Below are 13,275 nucleotides of genomic sequence, written 5' to 3'. Positions count from 1 at the left end.
CTCTCCTTCTAAATCTCCTACTCCTCAGAATAAGCTCTGCCATTTTCACCCATCCGACCCACCCTCAAATCCATCATCTTTTGCTCATGCCTCTTCTGCACCTCCACAGTCACCAAATACTGTGAATTCATACTTCAAAGTATCTCTCCCCATGTGTATTTCCTTCTTCCCATTCCCATTGTCAGCAACAAAATTCACCTGGTTCCCCTGGCTAAATAACTGCTGGTAGAGTCAAACTTTCCTCCTCCTCCTTCATTCTATAAACATTCACCAGGATTCTCCACTTAAGACCTTTCAGGGCCAGGTGCAGTGGCTCAAGCCTGTAATCCCAGCACTTTGGGAGGCCAAGACAGGCAGATCACCTGAGGTCAGGAGTTCAAGAACAGCCTCGCCAACATGGTGAAGCCACATCTCTACTAAAAGTACAAAAATTAGCCGGGCGTGGTGGCGGGTGCCTGTAATCACAGCTACTCGGGAGGCTGAGGCAGGAGAATCACTTAAACTTGGGAGATGGAGGTTGCAGTGAGCCAAGATTATGCCATTACACTCCAGCCTGGGTGATAGAGTAAGACCCTGTCTCAAGAAAAACAAACAAAAAAAAACTTTCGATGACCCCCCCCATCATCCATCATTTGGTTTCCAAAAGGCATGTCCACACCCTAAGAAGAACAAGACCATTTCCTAGAACTTGGGAACCAAATATTGTAACTCCTATTTTTTTAGAGACAGGATCTCTGTCGCCAGACTGGAGTGCAGTGGCGTGATCATAGCTCCCTGTAACCTCCAAATCTTGGGCTCAAGTGATCCTCCCACCTCAACTTCCCGAGTAGCTAAGACTACTAGTGTGTACAACCAGGCCTGGCTAGTATGTATAATAGAGATGGGCGGGAGGGGTCTTGATATATTGACCAGGTTATATTTGAATTCCTGGCCTCAAGTGATCCTCCTGCCTCAGCCTCCCAAAATGCTAGGATTACTGGTGTGAGCCACTATGCCTGGCCCAGAACTCCTATTTTTAATTATTTTTAACTCATCTCCTAGAAGGGGTGTGTGTGTGTGTGTGTGTGTGTGTGTGTGTGTGTGTGTGTGTGTGTGTGTGTGTTTTGAGACAGTTTTACTGTGTCACCCAAGCTGGAGGGCAGTGGCACAATCTTGGCTCACTGCAAACTCCACCTCCCAGGTTCAAGCAATTCTTGTGCCTCAGCCCAAGTAGCTGGGATTATGGGCATGCACCACCACACCCGGCTGATTTTTGTATTTTTAGTAGAGATGGGGTTTTCCACGTTGCCCGGGCTGGTCTTGAACTCCTGGCCTCAAGCGATCCACCCACCTATGCCTCCCAAAGTGCTGGGATTACAGGCATGAGTCACTTCGTGTGTATTTTCTTTGATTAATATATTGGCACATTCATTTACTCATTCAACAGAGTTTCACTCACTGAGTGTCCAGTATGTATTAGGTTCTGGGGAGACAACAGTAAACAAAATAGATAAAAAACCCCTGCCTCAAAAAAAAACAAAGGAAGAAAGAAAAAAAAAAACCCTGCCTCATGAAGCTTATGTGCCACTGGCAGAGACAGACAACATACAAGGTGAACACACAACAAACAACAATTATCCACCTATATATGCCAGATGGTCAGTAAGTGCTGATGGAGGAAAATAAGGCAGGAAAAAAGAGACAGAGTCTATCAGGGCTTGCAGATTGTGGCTGAAATTTTAGAAGATGGTCAGGAAAATCCTTGCTGAGGAGTGGCGTCTCAGTGCAGACCTGAACAAGGTGACAGAGCATTTCAGGCAGAATTAATCTCAAAGGCAGGGGGTGAGAAAGTACCTGGTGTTCAAAGAGGAAGGAGGTCTGTGTGGCTGAAGCAGAGAAAGGATCCTGGGGAAAGGCGAGGTCAAAGAGGTGCCCTGTGGCCTCTGAAAGGACTTCCACTCTTAAAAGGCTTTGACTCTGAGTGAAAAGAGAAATTATTTGGAGGGATTTAAGGAGAGGACTGATAAAATATGATTCGAATTCTAATGGGATTTCTCTGCTGGGATGAAAGAGACTGGGGAAAGAGGGGCAAAAAGAAAGCAGAGAAACCAGTTGAGAGGAATTATAATAATCCAAGTAGATCAGGCTGGCAGCACTGATCAGTAAGAGTTGCTGAGATTGTCTGAAATACATAATTTATACATTATACTTATAAAATATAAATAAATATTATGGGGGATTGTGCTAAATAAATTTTGACAGTTGCACAATAAAAATATTTGAAGACCTACAGAATCAAGTCCACCTCCTCACTTGTAACTCCCTCCAACCCATCCTTCTCACCTCTCCGTAAGTTCAAACATCAGTCCTTCATTCCTGAAGGCGCAGGTGCCTTCAATGTCCCCCAAAACCCATTATGTCTAGGATTCTCAATGTCAAGCTTTTATTCATCTTCCCCATTCCATGCCCCACTGTGGAATCTCTTCCCTGTCTTCTCTCTTCTCCAAAAGACCATCTCAGAGAACTGAAAGAGTTGAGGCTCCTTTGTATCACCTGTTTAATATTAATAGTTACATATAAAAGCTCCCTCATTGACGTGTCAGCTCCTAATGTGCTTGGTCTTAGGAGCTGCATGCTGAGTGGTGAAATCTCACGATAACTGCAATTTACTTTCAAATGGTTCAGCAAAATTATATACACACACACTCACGGATAAAGCAAATATGAACACGTTAAACAATAACTGAATCTAGGTGGTAACATATGGCACTTATTGTACTACTCTTCCTACTTTTCTATATGTTTGAAAATATTCATGAAAAAAGGGGAGTTAGCTGGGCACAGTGGCATGCCTGTAGTCTCAGCTACCTGGGAGGCTGAGGGGGGAGGATCACTTGAGCCCAGGATATCAAGGGTGCAGTGAGATATGATCACGCTACTGCACTCCAGGCCTGGACAACACAGGGAGACCCTTAAAAAAAAAAAAAACAGGCATGGTGGCTCACGCCTGTAATCCTAGCACTTTGGGAGGCTGAGGCCAGGTGTTTAAGACCAACCTGGTCAACACAGTGAGACCCCATCTCTATTATTATTATTATTTTACTATTTTTTTAAATTTTTGAGATGGAGTCTCGATCTGTCGCCCAGGTTGGAGTGCAGTGGCACAATCTCAGCTCACTGTAACCTCCGCCTCCAGGATTCAAGCAATTCCGCCTCAGCCTCCCAAATAGCTGGGATTACAGGCATGCACTACCACGCCCAGCTAATTTTTGTATTTTTAGTAGAGATGGGGTTTCACCATGTTGGCCAGGATGGTCTCCATCTCCTGACTTCGTGATCTGCCTGCCTCAGACTCCCAAAGTGCTGGGATTACAGGCATGAGCCACCATGCCTGGCCAAGACCCTGTTTTGAAAAATACATTTAAAAAATCTTCAGCCAGGCATGGTGGCTCATACCTGTAATCCCAGTACTTTGGGAGGCTGAGGAGGGAAGATCACCTGAGGTCAGAAGTTCGAGACCAGCCTTGCCAATATGGCGAAACCCTGTCTCTACTAAAAAATAGAAAAATCAGCCGGCCATGGTAGCACATGCCTGTATTCCCAGCTACTCAGGAGGCTGAGGCAGGAGAACTGCTTGAGCCCAGGAGGCGGAGGTTGTAGTAAGCCAAGATGGTGCCATTGCATTTCAGCCTGGGCGACAGTGAGACTCTGTTAAAAAAAAAAAAAATTCATTAAGGAGATAAATAAAGGATCCCTTTAAGGAGGAAAGAAGGGAGAAAAGAAGACATATTTGATGTTAAATTCTCTTCCCCAAGAGACCCCTGCACATCAGAATGCTAAAGTTGGGTGATTAGGAGGTTATAGGACCTGATGAGGCAGTGAAAAGAAAGGGCAGAAGGGAATTTTTTTAAGAGACAGGGGTCTCACTCTGTTGCCTAGGCTAGATACCTCACTGCAGCCTTGGTGGAGGCTCAAACAATCCTGTGCTCAATTCTGAGCTCAAACAATCCACCTGCCCAGCCTCTTGAGTAGCTGGGACCAGAGGTATATACCACCATGCCTACATAATTTTTGAAAGATTGTTTTTGTAGAGACCAGGTCTCACTTTATTGCCCAGGCTGGTCTCGATTTCCTGGCTTCAAGGGATCCTCCCACTTCGACCTCCTAAAGTGCTGGCGTGAGCCACCATGTCAGGCCCATTTTTATTTTTTGAAGATATTTTCGATCATTTAAATCAGAAATGCTCTCCTGTATTAAAAATTCACCACAAGCCAGGTGCAGTGGCTCAAACCTGTTATCCCAGCACATTGGGAAGCCATGGTGGGCGGATCACTTGAGGCCAGGAGTCCGGGAACAGCCTGGCCAACATGGCAAAACCCTGTCTCTACTAAAAATACAAAAATTAGTTGGGTAAGGTGGTGTGCACCTGTAGTCCCAGCTACTATGGAGGTTGAGGCACAAGAAGTGCTTGAACCTGGGAAGTAGAGGTTGCAGTGAGCCAACATCGTGTCACCACACTCCAGACTGGGTGACAGAGCAAGACTCTGTCACAAAAAAAAACAAACAAAATGATTTGCAGTATTTTCAAGAGGTAAAGGGGAAGTAGCACAAGTCAACACTAATATTCCCTTTTTTAAAAAAAAATCCCCACAGAAAAGCATATTTCCATTTTAAAATGAGGAAATGGGAACATGGAAAAGTTAACTAAATTGTACACTCATATTTCCTTTAAAGAAATCCCTACAGAAAAGCTTATTTCCATTTTAAAATGAGGAAATGGAAACATGGAAAAGTTAACTAAATTGTGCACTCTTATTTCCTTTTTAAAAAAATCCCTACAGAAAAGCATATTGCCATTTTAAAATGAGGAAATGGGAATATGGAAAAGTTAACTAAATTGTTCACGGTCACAGGGATCATCAACCTAGGTGCAGTGTTTCTCAAAATGTATTATAGCAACTCCTCCTAGGAGAGACACTGTTCCAAGACCTGCTTGATCCAGCCAGAGCAGGAAATGCAAGGACTGCAGCAGAGGCTGTGAACTGGGCCCAGATAATACAGGAACCTGGCAATCGGCACATAATGACCTTTCAGTCAACGACTGCATAAATGAAAGGTGGTCCATAAGATTATAATAGAGCTGAAAAATTCCTATTGCCTAGTGATATCTTGATGATCCTGAACCTGTGTAGGCATAGAAAAATATGTTTTTGTGTTTTAGTTTTTAACAAAAAAGTCTAAAAAGTTAAACAAAAATTTAACTGGAAAAAAACTTACAGGATAGGATATAAAGAAAAAAATAAGTTGGATGAGGTGGCTCGTGCCTGTAATCCCAGCACTTTGGGAGGTCGAGATGGGAGGACTGCTTGAAGCCACGAGCTGGAGACCAGCCTGGGCAACAAAGCAAGACCCTTTCTCAAAACAACAACAAATTAGCTGGGTGTAGTGCTGCACACCTATAGTCCTAGCTAGTGGGAGGCTGAAGTGGATGGATCCCTTGAGCCTTGGAGTTCAAGGCCGTAGTGAGCTATGATGGAGTCACTGCACTCCAGACTGGGTGACAAAGACTGTCTCTTTAAAAAAAAAAAATTATACAGCTATACAATGTGTGTCTGTGTTTTGATTTGTTCTCAAATACTCTTACATGTACAATGTACAACAGGCTGCAAGACAACACTTCATTCTGACTACAGGTGGCAAAAGATGTTACAGCAGGGGGCCGTGTGTAGCAGCTCACACCTGTAGTCCCAGCACTTTGGGAGGCTGAGGCAGGCAGATCACTTGAGGTCGAGTTCAAGACCAGCCTGGCCAACATGGTAAAACCCCATCTCTACTAAAAATACAAAAATTAGCCAGATGTGGTGGTAAGCATCCTCCCATCTACTCAGAAAGCTGAGGCAGGAGAATTGCTTGAATCCAGGAGGCAGAGGTTGCAGTAAGCAAGATTGTGCCACTGCACTCCAGCCTGAGTGACAGAGTGGGAGACCATGTCAAAAAAAAAAAAAAAAAAAAAAAAAGATGTTATAGCAGGTAATCCAGATGTTTAAATACAAATGGAATCAAGGGTCACCATCGATTGCCTCGGGCACATGGAATAGCTTGCTTTTTGCCAGATTTCTTAATTCTACTTATGGCTAGGGGCCCCTTCCCTGTGGCCTTTGCTTTTAGATCCTCCAGTTTCCCCTACTCCTCTTTTTGTTTAAAAAACTTATCTACCACATCCATCTCCTTGGCCTGCTTCTTGGGCTGTTTCAGGGGCTTCTTCCTGCCACCTATGAAGGTGGACATGGCACCTGCAGCCTCTTCCCCAGACGCTGCCACTGGACTTGTTTCATTTTTGAAGAGACAGGATCTCACTATTGCCCAGGCTGGGGTACGGTGGTATGATCATAGCTTACTTCAACCTGGAACTTTTGGTCTCAAAGACTCCTCCTCCCTCAGCCTCCCCAGTAGCTAGGAACACAGGCATGCACCAGCATGTCCAACTAATTTAAAAAAATTTTTTTTTTAGAGATAGGGTCTCACTATGTTGCTCAGGCTGGTCTCAAGCAATCCTTGTCTGGCCTCTCAAAGTGCTGCATATTATGGTATGAGCCACCATGCCTAGCCTTGCTTGTGTTTTAAGCCAAGTGTTACTACAAAAGAGTCAAAAGTTAAAAAGAATTCAAAAGCTTAAGTAAAAAAGTTACAGGAAGCTGGCCGGGCGCGGTGGCTCACGCCTGTAATCCCAGCACTTTGGGAGGCCGAGGTGGGTGGATTGCGAGGTTAAGAGATCAAGACCATCCTGGCCAACATGGTGAAACCCTGTCTCTACTAAAAATACAAAAATTAGCTGGAGGTGGTGGCGTGTGCCTGTAATCCCAGCTACTCGGGAGGCTGAGGCAGGAGAATCACTTGAACCCGAGAGTGCACCATGACACTCTGGCCTGGCAACAGAGCGAGACCCCATCACACACACACACACAAAGTTACAGGAAGCTAAGGTTAATTTATTTCTGAGGAAAGAAAAATATTTTTTCAGAAATTTCATGTAGCCTAAGTGTACAGTGTTTCTAAAGTCCACCATAGTATAAAGCAATGTCTTGGTCTTTCACATTCATTCACCACTCACTGACTCACCCATAGCAACTTCCAGTCCTGCCAGCTCCATTCATGGTAAGTGCCCTATACAGGTGGACCACTTTAAGTCTTTGATGTGTATTTTTACTGTACCTTTTCTATGTTTAGTACACAAATACCATTGTGTTACAACTGCCTATACAGTTGTAACACAATGGTATTTGTGTATTTAGGACAGTAACATGTTGAACAGGTTTGTAGACTAGAAGCAACAGGTTCTACCATATAGCCTAGGTGTGTACCATGTATTTGTGTAAGTACACTCTTTGATGTTCACACAAAAGCCCTAACAACACATTCTTCAGAATGTATCCCTTTTGTAAAGTGACACATGTCTATATATCACCAGTTGGTCAAATACCTGAATCATGACACTCATTAGGGCTAGAAACTGAGTGGAAACAGGACAGGTTTCATTACCCTGGATAATGGCAATGACATCCCAAGGAAGGGGAGAGGGTGGTCTTTAAGAAAGAAATTGTCAGTGTTATCAGTACATTAATAAATGCTTTTCTGAGTACAAAGCCAGAAAGGCAGACAGTAGGGTAACGAAACAGTTGAAGATATAAACACAACAAAGGAACACTTTGTTGTTCTCTAACTCCAGTAGGAAAAACAAGTCTAATTAAATTCGGGAAATACAATTGCTTTAATAATGCCAGAATTCTGACTCTGCCCATCAACCTCCAGAGGTAGGAGAGACAACCCCATATAACTGGTGTTACCAAGGAAGAGGAATTTGATACTTAAAAACGATAAAAATTCATCTACCATTTTTCCTTTCTTTAAAAAAAAATGTAATTTATTTTAGTCTAATAAATCAAGTGTATTCCAGGGAGCAAAAGGGGTTGAGGTCACAAAATATTAAGGAAGTAATAGAAATCTTTTTCTTTTAATAAAGACAATAGAAGTATCCACTCAACAGGTGTTTACTGGGTGCTTCCGGTGCAAACAAGGTACTGTGAAAACCAGGCACTATGAAGCCACCAGTTAGGTTCAAGGAATGAAGCAACAGATTGATCATTCAATCTGACAAACTGACTTCAGTCGAAGTTGTACTTCTCATGATCTTGAACTGAGAAAAAATGACTAAAAAGGAAAAGAGGAACCAGAAAGAGGGTGTTTCAAGGTTCCTTTGAAGATAACCCTCTATTTTACACTACAGTTAAAAAGTTTAATTCCAAAATAGACAAAGCTCTCTAATCAACAAAGAAGTCTGGGGAAAAAAAAAATCTTTTTTAGCCAATCATTCTAAGCACTTCTTACACTCACATACAAGAGCCGGAGCGCCCTCCAAAAGGTATGACGCAGGGGTTTCTCAACAATACCTCCTGCTCTTTGGTAATTAATCTCGCTTTAGATCAGGCCCCAACTACCTCCTGGCGCCCACTAGATGCAAGGCCTGGGCTCAATGTTGTCGAACAAGCTTGTTCTGTAGGCAACGGCGACAGCATGGGAGGCAGAGAGGGCAATTTGTTTTATTAATTTGATCCTTTTCTTAAGTTCAGGCAAACGAGGCCTCCTGTGGGTGAAAGGCAGGGCTAAAGGGAGACAGTCGACTTGGGACAAACCCGTTTCTCCCAGATTCGGCCTGCTCATTTCCGACTGCACCTCCCCACACAGGACAATGATAAGAAAAAAAACTCCCCTGAAAGTCGTTTCCAACGAGGGTCCGCCAAAGGTCACCCTCCACTCGCTCAGGCCGGAGGACACTGAAGTTGCTGCGAAAAGGAACACAAGGAGCTCCGCCGCGTCGGGGGCCTGACTCTGGAGTGCAGGGGGTGCCCCTGCCAGGTTCTCAGACCCGTCTGGGGGTCGTGTCCTTCCCCGCCAGCCCTCTCCTCACCGCGCGTCCCTCCCAACGCGGGCCTCGCGCACTTACCCCCGGTTAGGGCCTTTCGGGATGAACCAAGGCACCAAGAAGCCGACGAAGCCCCAGAACACGCTCATCACAATGAGAGGCACCGTGAGGCCGTGATACGCCATGGTGGCCGCCTGAGCGCCAGCCCCTACCCCGCCGCCTCACTCGGTCTCACCCGGAAGTGTCAACAGCGGACCGCGTGACCAGCGTGCGGAAGCCCCGCCTCCCGAGCCCCCTCGTGACCCGCGCGCCAGCCTCCATCCCTCTGGGAGCCCAGAGGCAGAGCCCCGCCCTCGCCTGGCTGACTCCCGGCTGCAGTTCCTTAGAGGCATGTCTCTCACCCCGGAGCTAGGGGTTTGGTCACGAGGGGCTCAGCAAAGTGTTCTGATGAGAACTTGGCCCTTTTAGACAGAGTGTAGTTATTTACAGCCTCATCTACTCGTGCAACAGACATATAGAGAACTTAACAATAGCAACTTACTATTCTGAATTCCCTGTGCCTGGCACTGGGCCATGATGTTTAAGTGCATGAGCCCACGGCCGGGTGCGGTGGCTCACGCCTGTAATCCCAGCACTTTAGGAGGCTGAAGCGGGTGGATCACTTGTGGTCAGGAGATCAAGACCAGCCTGGCCAAAATGGCAAAACCCTGTCTCTACTAAAAATACAAAAATTAACTGGGTGTGGTTGTGCCCACCTGTGGTCACAGCTACTCAGGAGGCTGAGGCAGGAGAATCGCTTGAACCCGGGATGCAGAGGTTGCAGTGAGCCAAGATCGCACCACTGCACTCCAGCCTGGGCAACAAAGCAAGACTCTGTGTCAAAAAAAAAAAAAAAAAAAAAAAAAGTGCATGAGCTGGTGTTGAACTCCTCACTTCAGCCTATGAAGTAATTATAATTATTATCCCCACTTTGCAGTTGAAGAAACTGAGGCCCAGGGAGGAGGCTAAGGATCTTGCCAAAAGTCACATAGTAAGTGGCAGGGCCAGGATTCAACCTCTGATGATCTGATTTTCAAGGCCAGAGCTCTTAACTACTGCACCACTGTATATCTTGTGCACTGTGCCAGGTTCTGGAATTACAGAAGTCAGTCAGACCCCCCCTTAGGGAGTTCACATTCTAGGGAACCGATGACCTTACAAACAGGTCACTCAATGCAGTGTGAAAGTAAGTGGATGACCAGACAAGGCTTTCCACCCAACTAGTCCTCAGCTGAGCCTTGAAAGACAAGTAGAAATTAGCCAGAATAGTAAGAAAAAAAACAGGAAAGGCATGGTGGATCACCTGTAATCCCAGCACTTTGGGAGGCCGAGGCGGGCAGATCACCTGAGGTCAGTAGTTGGAGACCAGCCTAGGCAACAAAGTGAAATCCCATCTCTATTAAAAATTCAAAAATTGGGCTGGGCGCGGTGGCTCACGCCTGTAATCCCAGCACATTGGGAGGCCGAGGCGGGCGGATCACGAGGTCACGAGATTGAGACCATCCTGGCCAACATGGTGAAAACCCATCTCTACTAAAAATACAAAAACAATTAGCCAGGAATGGTGGCACGCGCCCGTGGTCCCAGCTACTCGGGATGCTGAGGCGGAAAAATCGCTTGAACCCAGGAGGCGGAGGTTGCAGTGAGCTGAGATTGCGCCACTGCACTCCAGCCTGGCGACAGAGCAAGACTCCGTCTCAAAAAAAAAAAAAAAAAAAAATTCAAAATTTGGCCAGGTATGGTGGTATGCACCTGTAGTCCCAGTTACTTGGAGGCTGAGGAATGAGAATCCTTGAACCCCTGGGAGGCGGAGGTTGTAGTGAGCTGAGATTGCACCACTGCACTCCAGCCTGGGATACATAGTGAGACTCCACCTAAAAAAAAAAGGTAAAACGGGTTTTTTGTTGTTGTTGTTTTTTGAGCCAGGGCCCTGCTCTGTCACCTAGGCTGGAATTCATTGGTGTTCCATAGCTCACTGCAGCCTGGAACTCCTGGGCTCAAGCCATCCTCCTGCCTCAGCCTCCTGAAGAGCTGGGGCTACAGGTGTGCACCACCACATCTGGTTAATTTTTAAAATTTTTTGTAGAGACAGAGCTGCACTATGTTGCCAAGGCAACTCTTAGCCTGAAAGGATCCTCTACCTCAGCCTCCCAAAGTGCTGAGATTACTGGCATAAACCACTGTGCTCAGCTGATAAACAGAGCTTATAACACTTGCTGAGAATTTTCACATATGTTAGTTATAGTATGTGCCAAGCTTGGAACAGACAGGGAAGCAGGTTCTCAGAGAGGCTGAGGAGCTTGATAAAGCCTACAAGTGAAAGCAAGATAGAAAGCAGGTCTATAAATGCAATGTGCTTTACCAGGGACCATGGTTTCCTTGCAGTAGCCACATTGCATTACCTCCTGATTACTTTCATCAAGTAGAATGGATTCCTGTATTAAATGAGAAACTGGACCAATACTCTTCAACGTCTGTACCAACGTTTCAGACATGATTCTAATCTTCTAACCTGATCAGTAATGTGGGAAACTAGCTGGTCTCCTTTATGCTCACAGTGCTTCCCCAAAACTTAGCCCCAGCAGAAATCCTATGGTCCTTAAGTTCTAGTCCAAGCACTGCCTTCTCCAAGACCCATTTCCTCCTGTTAGCACGTGTCTTTGGCCCTGTTGTATATGTATCTTGACCAACCCTCTACTAGAGGGCCAACTCCTGAGAATAGGCACTGTTTCACTGATCTTTGTTTCTGGAAGCACTTTCTACATATAATGTGATCAGTAAGTAATTGTGCAACTGAATTGAGTAGTTAAGGATGAGATCAGTCAGAACAAAATTAGAGAAAGAAGTTTACTCCCACTTTCCTCTTCCTTTCTTCCTTCTTTTTTTCTTCTTTCCTTTCTTTTCTTTTTTTCTTGTTTTTGAGATGTAATCTTGCTCTGTCACCCAAGCTGGAGTGCAGTGGCATAATGCTGGCTTACTGCAACCTCCACCTCCCATGTTCAAGTAATTCTCCTGCCTCAGCCTCCCGAGTAGCTGGGATTAGAGGCACACACCACCACGCCAGGTTAATTTTTTATTTTTTATTTTTAGAAGAGATGGGGTTTCACCATGTTGGTCAGGCTGGTCTCAAACTCCTGACCTCAAGTGATCCACCTGCCTCAGCCTCCCAAAGTGCTGGAATAATAGGCATGAGCCACTGCACCAGACCCCTTTCTTTCTTCTTCTTTTTTTGAGACGGAGTTTTGCTCTTGTTGCCCAATCTGTAGTGCAATGGCGCGTGATCTCGGCTCACCGCAACCTCTGCTTCCTGGGTTCAAGCAATTCTCCTGCCTCAGCCTCCCGAGTAGCTGGGATTACAGGCATGTACCACCATGCCCAGCTAATTTTGTATTTTTAGTAGAGATGGGGTTTTACCACGTTGGTCAGGCTGGTTTCTAACTCCTGACCTCAGGTGATCCGTCTGCCTCAGCCTCCCAAAGTGCTGGGATCACAGGCGTGAGCGACCGTGCCCGGCCACGCCAGGCCCCTTTCTTTGTTTTTTTTTTTGTTTTTTTTTTTTGAGACAGTTTCCTTCTGTCATCCATGCTGGAGTATAGTGGTGCAATCATAGCTTCCTACAGCCTTGAATTCCTGGGCTCAAGCGATCTTCCCACATCAGCCTCCAGAGTAGCTAGGACTACAGGTGCATGCCCCCATGCCGGCCTGAGAGAGAGAGAGAGAGAGAGAGTGGTGTGTGTGTGTGTGTGTGTGTGTGTGCGCGCGTTAGAGATGGGGTTTCACCATGTTTCCCGGGCTAGTCTTGAACTCCTGCCTCAAGGGACCCTCGTGTGTGTGTGTGTGCATGTGTATGTGTAGAGATGGGGTGTCACCATTTTGCCCAGGCTGGTCTCAAACTCTTTCCTCAAGGGACCCTCCTAATTGTGTGTGTGTGTATATGTGTGTGTAGAGGTGTAGAGATGGGGTTTCACCATGTCGCCCAGGCTGGTCTCGAACTCCTGCCTCAAGGGATCCTACTCCCTCGGCCTCCCAAAGTGCTGAGATTACAGATATAACCTGCTGTGCCCACGCCCTTTCCTTTTAATAATGGTAAAACATAGGTAACATAAAATGTACTATCTTAGCCTTTTTATTATTATTATTATTTTTGAGACACGGTCTTGCTCTTACCCAGGCTGAGTGCAGTGGTGTGATCTCAGCTCACTGCAACCTCCGCTTCCTGGGTTCAAATGATTCTCCTGTCTCAGGCTCCCTAGTAGCTGGGACTACAGGCATGCACCACCACCAGCTAATTTTTGTAATTTTAGAGGAGACAGGGTTTCGCTATGTTGGCCAAGCTG

General features: G+C 45.7%; 1 protein-coding gene across 1 annotated transcript in view; it reads right to left on the bottom strand.

The window, feature by feature from the left end:
• The window catches only part of ATP6V0E1 (ATPase H+ transporting V0 subunit e1), a 51,906-nt gene extending 42,736 nt beyond the window's left edge, over positions 1–9,170 (bottom strand). The window contains exon 1 of the mRNA XM_012461153.3: positions 8,981–9,170. Coding sequence (XP_012316576.1) covers positions 8,981–9,084 — 104 coding nt within the window. The 5' untranslated portion in view covers positions 9,085–9,170. The remainder of the gene's footprint in view (positions 1–8,980) is intronic.
• Positions 9,171–13,275: the final 4,105 nt, after the last annotated feature.

The sequence above is a fragment of the Aotus nancymaae genome, unplaced genomic scaffold (assembly GCF_030222135.1).
Source record: "Aotus nancymaae isolate 86718 unplaced genomic scaffold, 86718_ANA_hifiasm-v0.15.2.pri h1tg000015l_1, whole genome shotgun sequence".
NCBI lineage: Eukaryota > Metazoa > Chordata > Mammalia > Primates > Aotidae > Aotus > Aotus nancymaae.
Note: the sequence above shows the minus strand (reverse complement) of the source record. Positions and strands in the feature narration are given on the sequence as shown.